Raw genomic sequence first — 16,966 nt, 5'->3', positions numbered from 1 at the left:
GCCGAATATCTGGAAATAAAACTTTTTTTGGCTTCGACTTTCATAGAAATTAGAGTCTGCCTCTGATGCTGTTTCCAGTCTATGATTAGCTTTACCTTTAACCAGAGTATCGATGCAAGGTTGCATTGATACTCTGGTTACAGTTACCGTCCCCAGGAGTGGAAATGGCGTACGGTGAAGCCACCAAAGTGCCTGAACAAAATACAGCGTGTCTCGTCTTTGTGACAGCAGCACTAACAAAAACACCACTTAAAAACGCCAGAAAATTGAAAAGTTGTCTGTTTCCACTTTAAAAGTTCTCCTTCATAAACTTTTTAATGTCTGGGGGAAAGAAAAAGCAAACAAAGACAGAACTTAGAGAAAAAAATGCATTACATAAAGATTTTTGTCTGGTAGAAATCATTCACACACTGTAAAGACGGTAAATAACTGTGAATAATGTTCGCTGGAGAAACCGCCTCGAATGTTTAAATTAAATACAAACACTTTAAGACGATTGCTGTGTTACTCAGTCAGTACCGGCACATGCTTATTAAAAAAAAATCCTGACAGACATCTGACTTCACTGTAAGTACAATCTTCAGAATCACAAAAGGCATTTAAACTGCACTCCTGCAGAGCGTATTATGGCGTATCAAGCAGCGTTTGAACCGCACACAGTGTTACAGGAGGGTTGAGACAGTGAGGGAGAAACAAAAAACTGCTGACCAAGGCTTGTAATCATCTCCTGGTGAGAACTAACTTCTGTTGTTAAAGCTCCTCTTCCTCCGGGCGCCTGTCAATACTGCCCGTTTTCTCCCGAGGCGACGTGAAGGGGAGCGGATCCCCTCTAGCGTTACAGTGACACATGCTGTTCAAACATCCGACTCCATCTTTCTCTTTATTTCTCCCGTCCTGCTGAGCGACCCCGGACATTCCTCCTGTTTCTTCATGCACGGGGAGAAAGAAAGTCTTTTTCTGCTCAGTGGGTCGAGCGGGACTGCGCCCGAGGTTAACTCAGGTTAAGAAAGTCCTGTTTGGTGCGTCGGAGAGAAGCATCCATAACCTGGTTATTCACTCTCCATCCTTCTGATGCATTTCCACTTCAAAGATGTCTGAGCATTGAAATCCACAGAGCGGGTCAGGGAGGGGGGGTTGTTTATTAGGAAACGGTGGTCGTCAGGTGGAGCCGTTACTGCTCAGTGGGGACACACGGTGCGGTCTTTGCAGCAGAAGTAATGCACCACCACGCCGTTGGGATACCTGGCAAACGCACTGCGAGAGACAACAGAGAGCGTTTCACTGTTTGTGCGATTATTACTCAACGCATCACAGCACGTAAACAAGCATTTAATTTAAATTTATAAGAGCCAGCTAAAAAATGAACAGGGTATGAAATTAACAGCAGCTCAGGGCACAACACCGTGCTCAAGTTAATAAAAGTGAAAGTGCAGACACAAAAGAATCTGATTAAAAGAGACAGAGGATGCAGACTGAAGGATGCTGCAATAACACAAACTAATGAGACTCCTGATGATAACCGTCAAGACTCGCAGATTAATCTTAAGGAAGGGAAGGATTACGTTGGCTACAGACTGCAACAGGATAAGTTTTTAAAAGATGGATGGAGTTTATTACACCTGTACGTCCTTCATTTGTTTAAGGTGAATTTATGTGGTTTTTTTGTTGATTTGTTTGTTTTTTTTAAAATGGTTTTCACATCCTTGTTTGGCAAGTGATTCGAGTATCATGAAGACACACGCCAGCATTCTGGCTCTATACAGTTTATGAATGTTTTTTTTAATACCTGTATTTATATATACTTTATTGGTAGTCTATTTGGCAGCCTATAGAGCTCTGTGGTGAACACACAAACGCTGAGTAACCAAAAGTTTTATGTTCTAAATTCATCGTACGCATCCCCAACATTATGAAACTGCTGCTAATTTGCATATGTTGGGCAATTTGCTTATTTTTCTCAATTTGCATAAATTTGCACAAATTTGTTTTAACGGTTTTAAAAAACACATTTGTGTTTTTAACTAATTAACTCTCTCTATTTATTTCACACATGAATAGAACAATTGTAATTTTTAGATTGTTACTGTCTCGCTAACATTGTATTTGTAGAAATGTTTGCAAATTAGGCAAACTTCCCAACATATGTAAGTGAGCATCCGGCAGTTTCTTAATGCTGGGGACCCACACTGTAGATTCATATCATAAAACTTTTGGGTGCTCAACATTTCCAGGTTGACTTTGCTGGCAAGCAGACGATGGTCTGCAGCTATGACAGTGATTTACAGAAGGCTTGGAAAGATATGGCTATAAGGTCCCGTAAAACAAAACAAAAAGAGAATTTAAAAAAAAATATATATATTTTTTGTCACATGCAACAATAAAAAATAGAATAAGAGCAAAAAATCAAACAAATCTTGTCAAAATACCCTGAGAGGGTGAATACCTGTTTCCTATTTTCTTCTTGCAGACTCTGCAGGTTTTTTCTTCTGTAATGACACATTTGACCTGCTGGTGGAAGATTCGCTCCTCCTGCACCTGGAAACAGAGAAAACACCAGGTGAGCAGACGCTGCAAGAAATCATCGTCTTGTTTCTATTACAATGGTACATGTGAGCTACATAAAAAGACCTTTGATTTTAATCTGCAAAGTTTTTTGTTCAAAAATACATCATGACAGGCTGAGGACAAAGTGTCCTTTAAAAAGGACTCTTCTTCAATATCCCGAGTGAACCAGCTCAGAGCTCTCACTGTGTTTCTTAAAAATATAGATTTTCTAGAATTATAATAATTTTAATTTTTTTTTCTTGCTTTGTATTTTTATTTTAATTCCTCAGGGTTTTTTGGTTTTTGTAATTTTTATTTTTTGGCAAATTTTATGGTAATTTTTTTGTACTTTTTCACAGATCTCTCATTACCTTTTCCCCCATGTTTTTGAAAATAAATTAATTAATAAAAACGATATTCCCCGGTCTCAAAAGGTGACATAAATAATTTGTCTGTAATTCCATCTTTGCTGAGCAACAGTTGCGTGTGAAAGGAATTAAAAGCCCGTCCCACAGAGACGCCTGTCCCAGGTTTAAGTAGATAATAGCCCAGGCTATTAACTCAAGTTTTATGGTACTCATTAAGAAAAAGTATACAAATGTGTACTGTTGGCTCACAAGCTACAGACAGACAGTGTGTTAGTGGTATTAAAGACTAAGGAGCATCTAAACGGACATTTGCAGGTACATTTACGAGCTGTTCAACGTGCTGCAGCTGAGCAGCTCATTAGCTGTTTATCTAGCTGAAAGCAGACATTGACAGAGCGCTCTGTCTCGCTGAATGTTTGTTCAGATGCTCGTTAAACACGCTAAGGTGAACGAGAAGACGTCTGTGCGCATGTTAAGTCAGACAAGAAGGAGACTTCAAAAGGAAACCGGATGCTGGGTGTTGTTTTAAGTCTGTGGCTATGTGCGTAAACATGAAGGTATTAACGACTGCCCTTCTGTTCATTTACATTATTACCACGGCCAAATATTCATAATGACTCAAATACTTGTTGGCCCAAATTATCTCCACAAGGTGACTCCCTACAATAACCATTCAAATCTTGACGGTGCACAAACACAGTTAATCTCCCTACTTTAAATGTCCATATGTAATTAACCTGTACCCACCCTCCGTTTGTATGTACGTGTCTTTGCTATTGCAAATAAAATGAATTAAAAAAAGGATTTTCACTAAAAAAGGAATGGTTGACATTAAAAATACTGATTTTGCTAAATGAAGCAAGGTAGCCAAGTTTTTTGTTCTTTTAATAAATTTGGTGAATAACTGCAAAGAAATAAAAATAAAAGGCTGCTGTCTGTCTGACTTTTGGTCACTTTAACTGAAACTGCCACTAACAGTACACTGACGTTACTAAAAATTACAGATGCAAAGGTTTCATTTGCTGTAAAGAAACAAATCCTCCATCAACACTGACAGAGACCCAACTGTTTTTTTCTGCACAGGACGACAGAGGATGCATGATTTACAGAGCAGATAATGTATGCTGCAGCAGAAATGAATAAATGCAAATTAATTTAGGCTAGACATCAATCTGAAAAGGAAAAATCAATCTTTAATTGAACTGCTCTCAACTGACTGACATGCAACTTATGACCAGGGGCAATAAAGCCTGCTGTATATTAAACGCAGGCGACCCCTGCACGAGACAACCACAACATCATCTCTGATTTTCTGTTCACAGGATTATATAAATAGTGCTATTTTATCTGTCTGACAAAGTCACTGCTAAAGCTTGAGATTGTACACATCATGACCTGATGTGTTGTAGGATTTTTCCACTAAAAACCAACTACTGAAGAAGTTTTCTGCACTGCAATTCCTGGAAACTATGTGATTTACAGCTCATTTAACATGATACAGTATTTATAAGACAGCAGCTTCAAACTGCTCTACTTCAGCTACTCTAGAGTGTCTTTTGCTAAATGTATCCACATTTTTTCAGATTCAAATCTTAGAATTTCTAACATTTTAGTGGTTATATACAGTAGTTCTGACAATATGTCCTTCAATCTGATTCACACATCTTCTGCATTGAAGTGTCTTTGAAAGTTAATTGAATCACAGGTCTGATTTTTTGTAGTTTTTTTTTATTCTCTGACTGTAACAGAGGCATGTAAACAGATTATTTTTCAATAGAGGATCAATAAAGACATCCTTGAAACTCAAGGAGCTGGAGTTAAATGTTTTTAAATCTAAAGTGAAAGACTCAGAAGCAGATTCGATATGATGTGGATGTTTTTAGCTGCCTGGTTGTACATTTGACCCTCAGAGCGTTCTCCTTTTACTCATATATAGTTCTCTCTTAATGCAAATTTTAGTGCTTTCAAATTGTATTTTGTCTCTCTTTGTGTCTCTGTCTGCAACTTTGTTTCCAATGCTGACTGTAAAAAAAGAGATTCTTAATCTCAGTGGGACCAACCATGTGGAATAAATAAATAATAAATGTAAACAAACTCTCCAGGACTCACCCTGAGGAACTCGGCCTGCAGCAGACTCTTCAGCACCTGGTTGCAGCGTTTCCTCTGAGCCCTCTCCTCCAGGACGCTCTCCAGAAAGACCCGGATCTCTCGGATCTGGGTGTTTGCTGGGAGCAGATTGATGGCCTGGAGAAACAAACAAAATAAAAAATGGTTTGCTAATGCAGGAATAGTCAGCTACACTTTGCCCTTCCTCCCTACACCGCAGCCTACTGGACTACTGTAGGAATGTGCATCTGTTGTAATTGAAAAGATGATAAAAAGTTAACTGAGCTAACCGACACCCACCTGTCCAACAGAAAACAGGCCCACTCCAGGTCGCTCTTCATCCTCTGCTTCACAGCTCACAAGTGAAAATGAAAGCCGGCCTCTGGTTTTGGTAAAAACTTTGTCTTCTTGGCCTTTCACCTCGCAATATATGCATTTCTTTTTCAATCTTCCTCTTTGACGCATGCTGCTTACAGCCTGGCACTTGGTCACAAACTTTTTAAAAGTTTCAACCAGTGCCGACTGCAGCCCAAAAAAATCCGGAACGCAACAAAATAACAACAAAATAAGAAAATACAGGCAGAGAGCAGGGTCTCTGCAGACAAACACACAGCAGTGTTTCATAAGTGATGGTTGAGAGGGATTACTGTGTATGACTTCACATTGTTTTATGTTTTATTTAATTTTTTTTAGGAAAATCCTGCATAAAATACCTTTAAACACTGTTGGCTGGGCATTCTTAGTTTTTTTTATTATAAGGGAACTTTGAGGATTGGTTGGAGGAAATCAGAAAAAAATGACAAAAAAAAAAATTAAAATAAGGTGCTTTAAAAAAAAAAAAAAAAAAAAACGGAGCCAAAAAGAACCAGCTTACCTAAACATAATGGAGTGGTCTTTTGAAGCAGACACAGGCACTCATGTATTTGAGAAAAAAATAAAAGAATAGAAAGATAGGAAAAATTGCACACGCATTTCGGCATAGCGGCCTTCATCAGGGCGCCCTGACACGCAGCGTTTTTTCCCGTTTTTCTATTCTGTCTCTTTCCTATTTTTTTCCCTCTGTCACAAGAGTGTCTGACCACTTCAAAAGACCTCTCTACCAAATCAAGGTAAGCTGGTTCGGCTCTTTCTTCTTTTTTTTTTTATTACCCTTATGTTAAAAGTCTAACCTCTAAGCTGAAGTCAGAGGGAACCGAGATAAAGAATTCACAGCCTTTAGACTCAGTATTACACAAGCAAACATAACTCATTTATCATTTCAAAGTGATGATATTAAATTACTCTCTTAGGAACATAATCTGCCTTTGCATGACTTCCCCACGCGCATCTCCTCTTACCCTTTAGATATAAAAATAACTCGCCCGTGTGCTTCTGTGAGCACGCTCAGGGACTGTAAACACAATCAAGGCCAGTTGTCTCGTTGTCCTCCTGTTTGATGTAATTATATTAAAGTAGCAAAAATGGCCTTGTTACTCTCAGACAGCTGAGAGTGAACGTTACCTGCTGAGAGACAACTGAGAAACAGAGCTGGCACTGAGTCTGTGTTTGATTCAACTTTAACCCTGTATTTTGGCTTTTTTTGTTTTATTAATTACCTTACTTGTCAACAGTGTGTTAATGCACAAATATGTATATTTTTAACTACAACACACATAGAAATATAAATTGTGATTTTTTAATTCAACATGGCTTTTCTGATAGCCTCTCCTTCAACCACCAGTTGTTACTATTTTCCTTTTTTGAGAGCGCCATCACCATTACAACATAAATAAATAAATAAATAAATGAATAATAAATTAAAAAAAAGAAATCTGTGAGCCGTCAGTCAGATTTTGAGAGAGTTAAGCAGAACAAGGAGCAGGATCCAGCTGCAACAAAGTTCAGGATGCTGGTTTGTTACTGAAAAGCTGCAGAATTCCTCTTCATCAATAATCTTTTGTGCTTAAGTGCCGTTAAACAAGCAGTCTGACCCTGTAAGCTCACGTGGGGCTTCTCAGAAGCCAAAACAGAAAAGAGACTGAGGAAGTGCTGAGTACTTCCTCGAGAGGTTCGGCTTGCTTCCAACTACTTGTAAACTAAACAGATTTACTGAGTTTTGAGTACAGAATCAAAAAATGTCTAATATTTGTCGTTTCCAGGTTCTCAAATCTAAAGCTGGTGGAAGTAGCAAAGTAAGGAACAGTAAAAAAAAAAAATCAACCAAGAATTATTAAAAAAAGTGCTAAATATATATTTACGATAATCATGAAGACAGTTTTTTGGGCGTTTTTCTCTGTGTTTCCCCTATTTTAAAAACAATTAAGAATCATTTTTCAGTTCTTTTTCATGTCACTTTTAATAATTTCTTGCAACTGACTTTTTTTGCCCGATTATTTCAAAAGAATTCAAACCAATTTGGGTTCAAATCATTACACAGCTTATGAAAGGCGTCTGAACGCAGCACAATAAAACTGATCTTGTCTCGAGGGTTAAAAGGAAATAGATTAAAGCATTAGAATATTAAAACAATAACTACGAGCTAAAGGCCAACATGTTTCTTGCACCACTTCTCCTTCCTGCTTCTCGGTGCATCTAGTGTTTACTATGACAATGCAGCATGTAGGCTGATGAGCTCTGCTCTTTGCTGCATGCACATCTCCTTCACTACTGCCAACAAAGCTGCCTTGCAGCCCTTCGGTCTTTATAGTTTTCCGTCCCTCTCTCTGGCACACACTCTCTCTATCTTCTCCAATTCTCCACTACATTGCTCTTTTGATCTGTCATTTTCCCTCACTCTTTCTCTCTCTTTCCCCATTTGACTCAGTCGATTAAAACTCCTGCCATTTATGCACAAGAACTGCCAGTTTCATGTAAATTAAAACAAAACAAAACACCACAGGTAATTTGGCAAGAATCCGACCCGCTCAGGCTCGGGCAGAGAATCAGATCTCTGCTCTCCAGAGCTGCTGCCTGCTGTCCCAGCAAAGCACTCCACCGCAGGAGGCAAAACAACAATATGATCATGTTTTTTTGTATTATTTTCAGACATGTTACACAATGAATAATAAACTGATTATCTGTAAGAATATATTGCCAGACTAGTTGACAACAAAAATAATCTTTAGTTGCAGCTCTAGCCAAGAAATGTGATTAAAAAAGGTAAAAAACAGAAAGAAACTGCTTAATGTTGGAGGTACTTCCTGACATTTTGTACAGTCTCGTCTTGTTGCCCCTTTGCTCTCTCGGTGAGGCCGACTCTGGGAGCGAGGCCAGGGGAAATGAAAGCAGGGTGCCATTAAAGTCAAAGAGGGAGCGCGGGGAGGCAGAGGGGCACAGAGAAGCAAGATGGAGAGCTGCGGCTGCGGGATATAAACCTAAACATTCATATAAACCTGCAGTGTTTGTTCCCCTTGAGAGACTTTTAATTTGACAGGTCTGCGGCTGAGCAAAGATCAGCGGTGCCTCTCACACACAATCACATCCGCTATAAATCACGGGTACAACTCAGTCTGTTGTTCTGCATTTTACGACGAGGATATAACTCCGAACAGATACACTTGTTTTATGTCCTAAAATATTTACAGGGACACAGAGGAATCATATCAAGCATGTTTCTCTGTTTCTTTGTGATAAAATATGAACACAAAATCAGCTGAGTAACTGTTTCCGCCTTGATGTTTTTCTCACGCTTGGATTATACTAGAAAACAAACCCAAATAGCTTCATAAAGGGATATCTTCTTTGCTAGACAGCATTTGGTGGATTGTGACACAGGAGGCAAAATAGGTCATGAGCCAGAAAAAAACGGCTTTTGTTCAATTAACTCTTTGCTATTTTGGTTCTGGGTTCAGGTCGACAAAACAGGTATATGAAAGGAATTTTATCAAAGATACCCACATTGCAGCGCAGACGCCCTCTCGAGGGAGATCCGCAGCCCCCGGTCGAAACCTTTTCTTTTGGTTTGCTGGATTTTTTCTATCACCGAGGCAGCAGCCTGATTACCCCCGACTGTGCAAAACCCCTCTCATCTCGCTCTGAAAACAAACTAAATCAAATCTTTGAACGAGTTGTGCTCAGTTCAGTCGCTGTTTTAATTTCACAGCAAATGCCAAACGACGGATTCTGTGCGTGTCGTCGTTAATCCCGTTACTCCAAATCATTTTAATCCATCCCAAACGAGCCGACTCTTATCAGCTCCACTTTCACGTCTTGTCTGAATTAGCAATGATTGCTAAATTTGAACGGTGGCAAAGAGTCAACTAGTAATAATAAAATCTCTGGCTTGAATTAGAAACTAATTCCTGCCGTCTTATTTAATGAGCGGTTTGAAGTACCAGATGGAGTTTGTTGAGCAGGAAGGTAGAATTAAATTGCAACAGTTTTGTGCACGTGTCAGATGACTTTGGCAGCCTCACAAACACATTTCTCTTGACACTGACACACTCTTAATGCAGTAAGCATATGTTGTACTATGAAGAGATAAAAAATATATATATATATTTGTGACTATTACCAGACTGAGGTTTGCTCTAATGTTACCTAGGTCAGGAATATGAGTGCTGCTGTGTCGTTATTTACCTTGGTGGTGTTGAGTTTGCTGTGGTGCAGCTCGAGGACGTACAGGGCCGCCTGCAGGTTGGCCTGAGGCTCTGACAGCTCCATCTTGATGGGCCCCAGGCAGTGAACGTCCGGAGGTGACAGGTACATCCGCAACAAAGACAGATACACCTGACAGGAAGAGATACAGCTGTTAATATTCAACTTACCTGAATCAGAATATTTTCATATCACTTAAACAGAAATTTGCCATGAAGATGGTGATGAAGAAACGGGACCACACACAAAAAAAAAACCCCACATGCACTATTTTTGTGGCAGTTTTGCAGAAGTAGAGAACTTATACTATATTTAAGGTCGTTTAGCGATTAAAAATGACTTTGATCACTCCTTTTATTGACACTTTTAGATGATCTTCATTAATACTTTTTTTGCTTTTCATCAAATTTTCATGAAATACAAGCATTCCCAATACATGCATTATACATATTTCTAGTATTATATAAATACTGTTGCACAAAGCAGTGGCTCAAAAGCTAGCAGCTTTTGAGCATTTTTGAACAAAAAGTTGGTCAAAAACATTGACCAAGAGCTGATCTGAGTGTCAAACAACCAACCACAAGTGTTAATGTTCTTTTAATTACAAAAACATCTACAGTAGAAAGGGACTTTAGGATTAATTTTGGATTTAATTTGTATTATCTGGCTCTTTTTTTTTTTTTTTTTTTTTTTTTACCATATTTGTGTATTTTAAGTTTTACACATTTGAAACTGAGGGCCATGTAAGCTGAATTTTTGTTGATCCCTGTCAGCAATTTCACGTTGCTTATAAAACTTTAACTGCCGCAATTATGTCACTTAACATTTCTTTTTCTGCTGCACTATTTATAAAGATGACTCAATCACTTTTAGATTTTATGTTGCCAAACACGCACACACTTGACACTAAACAGAAAGTGTAAAGCAGTTTGTAGTAAAAAGAGATTGAATTAAAAAAATACTATGGACTTCATATTTTCTATTATATGCAGGTAAAACTGAAACATAAAAATATATTAGTTTTTGTAAAGCCATCAACTGTTAGCTTTGTGAAATGATCCTGCTGTGATTGACCAAACGTTCCTCTTGGATAGAAGAATGATTTGATATTGATTCAGGTTTTGTTTGTGTACGTAGAGAAAAGGTTTGTATTCAATGAACAAAATGTGGGTTTGAGCAGAAAATTAACTGTTTGGCTAATTGTGTGATGCAGATGTGCTGCTGTGTTGAATTTGAAAAAAGTATCTTCAGTAAAAGTTAATGCTTGTTGCAAAAAACTGTAACGTAAATATCAGAGTGAAAGAAAATATGCATTTTTCATACAACAAACTATTTATTTCAAATCATCCTAAAACAATAGCTTTAATATTAATTTGCAGTGCTTTCACTTTAGTCTTGTTTGGTTGCAGAATGAAGCAACATTTTAAACACGAAACAGACAATTTCAGCTGTCTTTTTTCTTTAGAACTGGAAATGTGCCTCTCATTGGGAGCTCGACCCATAAATAATCCATTATATTTGCGTAGCACTTTCCACAAACACAAAGGCTCTTAACAGAAGGCAGCAGAGCGTACAAAATGAAAAAAGTGGTCGTAAAATAACAAATAAAATCCAAGAGAACGAGACAAAGAAACTCATTCTTTTTCTGCAAAAAAAAAAAGAACAAAAACAAAATCAGGAAAAAAAAAATTGAAAGCTACTTACATCTTTATTCCCTTCGACTAAACTGTTGTAGTGGCTGTGACAGTACCTGCAGAGCACACAGAGAGAAAAACAAGATCAAACATGAGACGGAAAAGTTGTGCTTATGTCTGTTTAAATATCTTTGTCACTTTGAAGTTAGCTGCTGGAGTTAGCAAACATTTGGCTGGTGTTAATTTTCCACCCAGTTTTCCTGCAGGAGTCTGTGGTGTTTGCAGGATTACTTACTCTTCAGCCATGCGTGTGTCTTTCAGGATGTGCACATAGATGAAGAGCGCCTGCTCGTGTTTACCCATCCGACCCAGGAGCAGAGCCCGTTCCTCCAGCAGGCCTTGGAGAGTGAAAACAAGGTCAAAAGGTGCAAGTTTTCCCTTTCAGCTTCAACATATAGAACTTTTCTCAAACTTTCCTCTATAACCAAGAACATATGTACATGAGGTAATGGGAAATACATGAAAAACTTTGTTTTCCTTAGGTGCATGTTACATAACGTTACACTAAGCCCCTTAAGGCAAATTTGTGATATGTTAATTTGGCTTGACATATATATTGATATTGAAATCTGTGTTTCACTTTGAATTTCTTCAGATTTCTGTTTAAAAAAACAACTAATAAACTTAAGATCTTACCAGTAAATGCTTGAATTTATTATTTTTTTTATAGGGATGATGAAATCTAACATAGTTCAAATAAAGAACAGGAGACTTTTATATACAGAAGTACAGTGTTATTAAAATAAGGAGTTTTAAACAACGTAATGACTACAAACATGGAAAACACAATAATGAACATATACTACAATACATACATCATAACATGATACTACAAAACACATATTGCGCTACACATACCACAATTTTTAAAATTTTTTTTCAAATATTTTTCCTGCGTGTTGTTCTTCTATATTATTATTTTTTCTTTTGTGTTGTGTTTTTAAAATTTTTCCTGTGTTTTTTTGTGATTTTTAAATGTACAGCACTTTGTAACATTGATTTTGATAAGTGCTAATAAATAAATTTTATTATTATTATTACAATACATATGCCAAAACACACTTACCATAATAAATATGCTAAAATATGCCATAAAGCCTAAAACACGCCAATATTTCCACACTATCACAAAAGGTTCCTAAGTGAAATGTAAGCTTCATCACAAATAAAACCAATATCCTTGTTTGTACAGTATTTAATAAACAAACGGGAGATATTCGTCGGTGAAACCGCAGCTCGCTTACCATCAAAAGGAAAGTCACTGATGAGTCTGGCTGGTTCATAGCTGGTAGAAATATCCAAGAAAGACAGCAGTTTGTTCCTGAACTCTCCCAGATCGCCTTCCTCCTTCCCCGCAGGAACAGCAGGAACTCCTGCAACAAGAGAGAGGGTTTAAATTATCTGGACTGCTGCAAAGACTCATCGATCAGCAGAACGTTAACAGACCTTTTTCACAGCAAACATTATGACTTGGATCAGCACAGGTGAAACCGATAACATTAACGATGGCTCATCTCCATTAAATGTCCCTGTAAGGTATTCCAGTCAGCCAGCATGTGCAATAAGAGTCTCCTTAAAGTGGAACGCAGCAATCACTGACGCTATTGAATACGCCTGCGCTTTTTCCACTATGACCTGCCAAAATGTCTTGTGAAAAAGGTCTACATGGAACACTTTTATTTATTTATATAGTTTATCTGATAGGGACAATGTGACAAAGTACAACTTCAGCCTGCTACAAACAAGCTAAAGTAACTTTTTCGAATCGCCTGAAATACCAACTCATACGAGCGTAAAAACTTTTTTGCAATAAATAATAATGTAATAGTGTAATATATATTCGTAATGTCGACTTTGAGGGTTAATGGAAACCCGCCTAATGTCACCATTTGTCCAAATACAAGTGCAGATCAAAAAGTACTCAGATGGGAAACGAAACGCTTTGGTCAACACACGGCCTTATCAATGTAACGCCAGTCATTATTTAATAAGGGTCTAACAAGAGCATATAGACTAAAATCAACCATCCGACTAGTCAAAACACTCCCTTTGAGACATCCTACCATTTATCCTCCGAAAGGACGCGGAGTATGTAAAGCAGCCATCGTCGCACGCAAACACGCAATAAAATGCAAGTATATCTTCGGCTTCAGTGTGTGGTAACAAAGGCAGTGAAGAGGAAGACTGCTTGCAAGTAAACATGATGTAAATAATGCAGGTTTTCAAATATCTAAAAGTCCGCTTTGCAAATGTTTCATGAGGAAAGAAATGCACTTTGTTCGACCTCAAAGATTCACTCAGACTGTTTTGGTAAGAATCACTCACTTTAGTTTTTTTTCTTCATAAGAAAGCTCCAGAGCGGGGCGCATTTAAGTTGAACCTGAAAATAGCACTGCTACAGCAATTATTAATAATGTATATAAAACTGAATAATCTCAGAGAAACAATATCTCAATCACACTGGCTGTGTTTTGCTTCAAAACGAGACGTGAGGCAATACTTTGCCCCCGAGAGCGGATTTATTCATTTAATTAGTTGCTTTTATTAGTCTATTTCTCAGACAAGAGTGCACATTAATGAGCATCCCTGGAAATGAAGCAGTCTGACAAGTTCATTTCAATTCACGGCCCCTGGATGATCATTAAAAGGCACAAACAAAGAGAGAGACGGATGGACTTTATAATAAGTCCTGACACGAACTTTATCTGCAGAGATATGAGAGACAACTATATGGAAAAGTAAGCGAAGGAAAACTGAAGCCATATGCAGTGATGTAATCACATGAAAATCTTGCCATAATTATGTTCTTTTCTTATTAAGTTTTCATCACCAAAAATGGCTGTGGGTTTTTTAAAGATATTAAAGCCTAGGGTCAGCTCATGTAAAATATGTGCTTCCTTATGAAGCACTCCCTTTACTTTCCAGCTTTGCTTCAGGTAGAAAAGACTGCATTTTAGGTCTCTATCAGCAGTTTTAGTTACATATCTGTGTCAGGATGTAAATAATAGATGAAACTCATAGTTTTTAGAGTCGTAAAAATGAGTTACTGTGAAACTTTTTATGACTTTTCAAGGGCTAAAAGGTACTAACTTAAAGGGAGAATTTTTGAAGCGGTATTGCATGAGATAATTATCCAGAGTCAGTGTATCAGCAGGAGAATCAGGCAGGAGAACCGCCATGGAAGCTAAGCAATGCCACCTTAAAAGAAAAAAAATCTACATCAGTTATCTGTTATATTTCGAATATTTTCACTGCTTCACCTTGCCACCAGACAACCCTTTCCGACATTAAACTAAGACCAATATCTCAGTGGTTCTGCACATTTACCATTTCAAAAATCTACTTCTCTGTGGATTTTTCAAACCATATTTGACAGCTGAGTACAAATATCTAGAATCAATGATTTAACAAAGTAAAACTTAATTTGCACGGCATCTGTGCAACCTTGTTCATGCACTCCATCCATGGAAATGAGATAAACACAGCCATAAAGGTATGGTTTCTGAGGTGTTGGGTGGCTCAGTGGATAAAGCTGGTGCCCCACAAATGAAAGCAATGTCCTTGTTGCAGCAGCCGTGGGTTCGATTCTAGCTCACGGCCCTTTGCTGCATGTCATCCCCTCTCCCTCCCCCTTTCATGCTATTGATCCTCTATCCTGTCTAACAAAAAGGTAAAAATGCCAAAAAAATAATCCCTTTTTAAAAAAAGGTATGGTTTCCTTAGGCAGAGAACACAGTCTGTTTACTTTTCTAACTGCAGTCTGTAACTGCATAACTCAAACGTGAAGACAAGCTTAATATTCAGTTATTTGTTATGCTTTATATGCAATTCAAAAAATTCCTCTTTCCTTCAAACTAATACGGGACTGGGACTTATTAGGGGACTGGGGACAGAGCTGTTTTACAGGCTATGGTTTTCAGGCAAACAAGCAGCTCTGGGTAGAAGTGTGCATTCAGGCACACGTCATACTTCTGACCTTGCTTTCGACAACATCAAGCTCACTCTGGTCCACACTCTTTCACACAGTGGTAAATATTTTGGCTGCTTGCTCCAAATGGCATAACAAACACCCTGCTTGTAAGATCAATTTAGTTTTGAAATTCAGCTAATAAATACTAAAAAAAATACTAAAAATACTAATATTTTGCCACACTGCCTTTCCGTACTTATCCAGAAAATTAAATTATTAAAATCAAATTCTGTAATTTTCCATACTGTGACAGAACCATAATATTTATGCTTGTTTCAAAGCCACCAGACTCCACTGATAAAAGCGATATTTTTATCTCACAGATCATAGGAGCTGCTGGTCTACCATTGCCTCAGTCGCTTATTTAGTTTGTGTTGTTGTGTTAATTTGGTGAATCCAAACCAACCTTTTAAAACACCAAAGTCACACAACAACACAAACAAATTAATCGTTGATGCATCTGTTGAAGTGCAACTCCCGTGTTCTGCAAGGTAAAATTATTGGTTTTTTCAAAGGAGTTTGGTGACTTTGAAGAGAACGATAAAACGTCTTCAGTTCTCTGTCTCACGGCAATGTAAAGTGATGAAAATATTTGTATAAGCGCCTCATACAACTCCACTTCAAAAACTCAGAACTATCCCTTTAAATTTCATGTCATTTTTTAAACCAATCACAGTTTAAAACACGACTAATAAATCTACCTCGTACCTTGTTTAACTTAAATGACTTTTTTCTTGCTCATACCTTCCGGCAGTGAGTTGAGGTACTGTTTCATGAGGCCTTGAACCCTCTCCAGGTACAGCTGGATCAGCACATTGTGAAACTCCGCGCCCTTGTCGTCCCACACGTAAATGATGTGCTCCAAATATGGGATGGCGAGCTCCTTAAAGCCCTCCTTCAGGAAGTTCAGCACCTTGTCTCTAGGCAAAGTTTCCACCTCTGTCAGGTCCTCAGTGAAGATCTGGACAAGGAGGAGAGATTTTTAAATCTACACGACACATTTCTTCAACGTAGCCTTACATAAAATTGTTAGACTTTACAAAGAAAGGTCTATTGTTATTTTCTGCTCTTAATGGTAAAAGTCCAGTCAGATAACTGGAGGTTAAATGAATTAAAAATGGTACAAAAAAAGAATGAGCTTCCAGCTACAACTGACCCAACATTGATATTCATATAGAATAACTACATAAATGAACCCTTGTTTTAACATTTTAAATAAACACTGTAAATCTCTGCGTCGCACCTTCAGGCCATCCTCAGGACAGATCTTCAACACCCAAGGAGAAAACTCAAAGATTATCCCCAAATTCTCCACTCCTGTGTGTGAGGGATTACAAGAGATAAGCAAGTTTAACAAGTAAGAAAATCAAGTCCATAACAGCCAATCAGATTCAGAGAAAGTTCTTTCAAGGTGACACATGCAACACTTTAACATCAATAACTGATTACAATTTTTTTTTTCTGTTAGACAAAAGACATTTGAAGATGTCATCTTGGACATTTTTTTAACAATTAGTCTATAATCAGCAGAATGATTCACCTAGTGTATAGCAGTGTAGTGTCGTTTTCATATAGTGCTACATATAAACAGTAATTAAAGAAACAGTAAGTATTATTCCAGAAGAGTGTTGTTGTCTTAAAGGGACTTAAGCCCTAGTGCTGCCCACATATTGAAAACTTATTTGTAGTAGATCTGCCAAAAATGGGCC

General features: G+C 37.8%; 1 protein-coding gene across 2 annotated transcripts in view; it reads right to left on the bottom strand.

Moving 5' to 3' along the window:
- Positions 1-300: 300 nt before the first annotated feature.
- Positions 301-16,966, bottom strand: part of vps39 (VPS39 subunit of HOPS complex) — a 38,296-nt gene continuing 21,630 nt past the window's right edge. For both annotated transcript variants that reach the window (XM_042500768.1, XM_042500769.1), the window contains exons 16-24: positions 16,501-16,574; positions 16,002-16,218; positions 12,532-12,660; positions 11,523-11,625; positions 11,298-11,343; positions 9,576-9,725; positions 5,022-5,156; positions 2,444-2,535; positions 301-1,254 (exon numbers count right to left, since the gene is read on the bottom strand). In XM_042500768.1, coding sequence (XP_042356702.1) covers positions 1,179-1,254; positions 2,444-2,535; positions 5,022-5,156; positions 9,576-9,725; positions 11,298-11,343; positions 11,523-11,625; positions 12,532-12,660; positions 16,002-16,218; positions 16,501-16,574 — 1,022 coding nt within the window. In that variant the 3' untranslated portion in view covers positions 301-1,178. The remainder of the gene's footprint in view (positions 1,255-2,443; positions 2,536-5,021; positions 5,157-9,575; positions 9,726-11,297; positions 11,344-11,522; positions 11,626-12,531; positions 12,661-16,001; positions 16,219-16,500; positions 16,575-16,966) is intronic.

Source organism: Plectropomus leopardus, chromosome 14 (assembly GCF_008729295.1).
Source record: "Plectropomus leopardus isolate mb chromosome 14, YSFRI_Pleo_2.0, whole genome shotgun sequence".
Classification (NCBI taxonomy): Eukaryota; Metazoa; Chordata; class Actinopteri; order Perciformes; family Serranidae; genus Plectropomus; species Plectropomus leopardus.
This window is presented reverse-complemented; position numbering and strand designations above follow the sequence as displayed.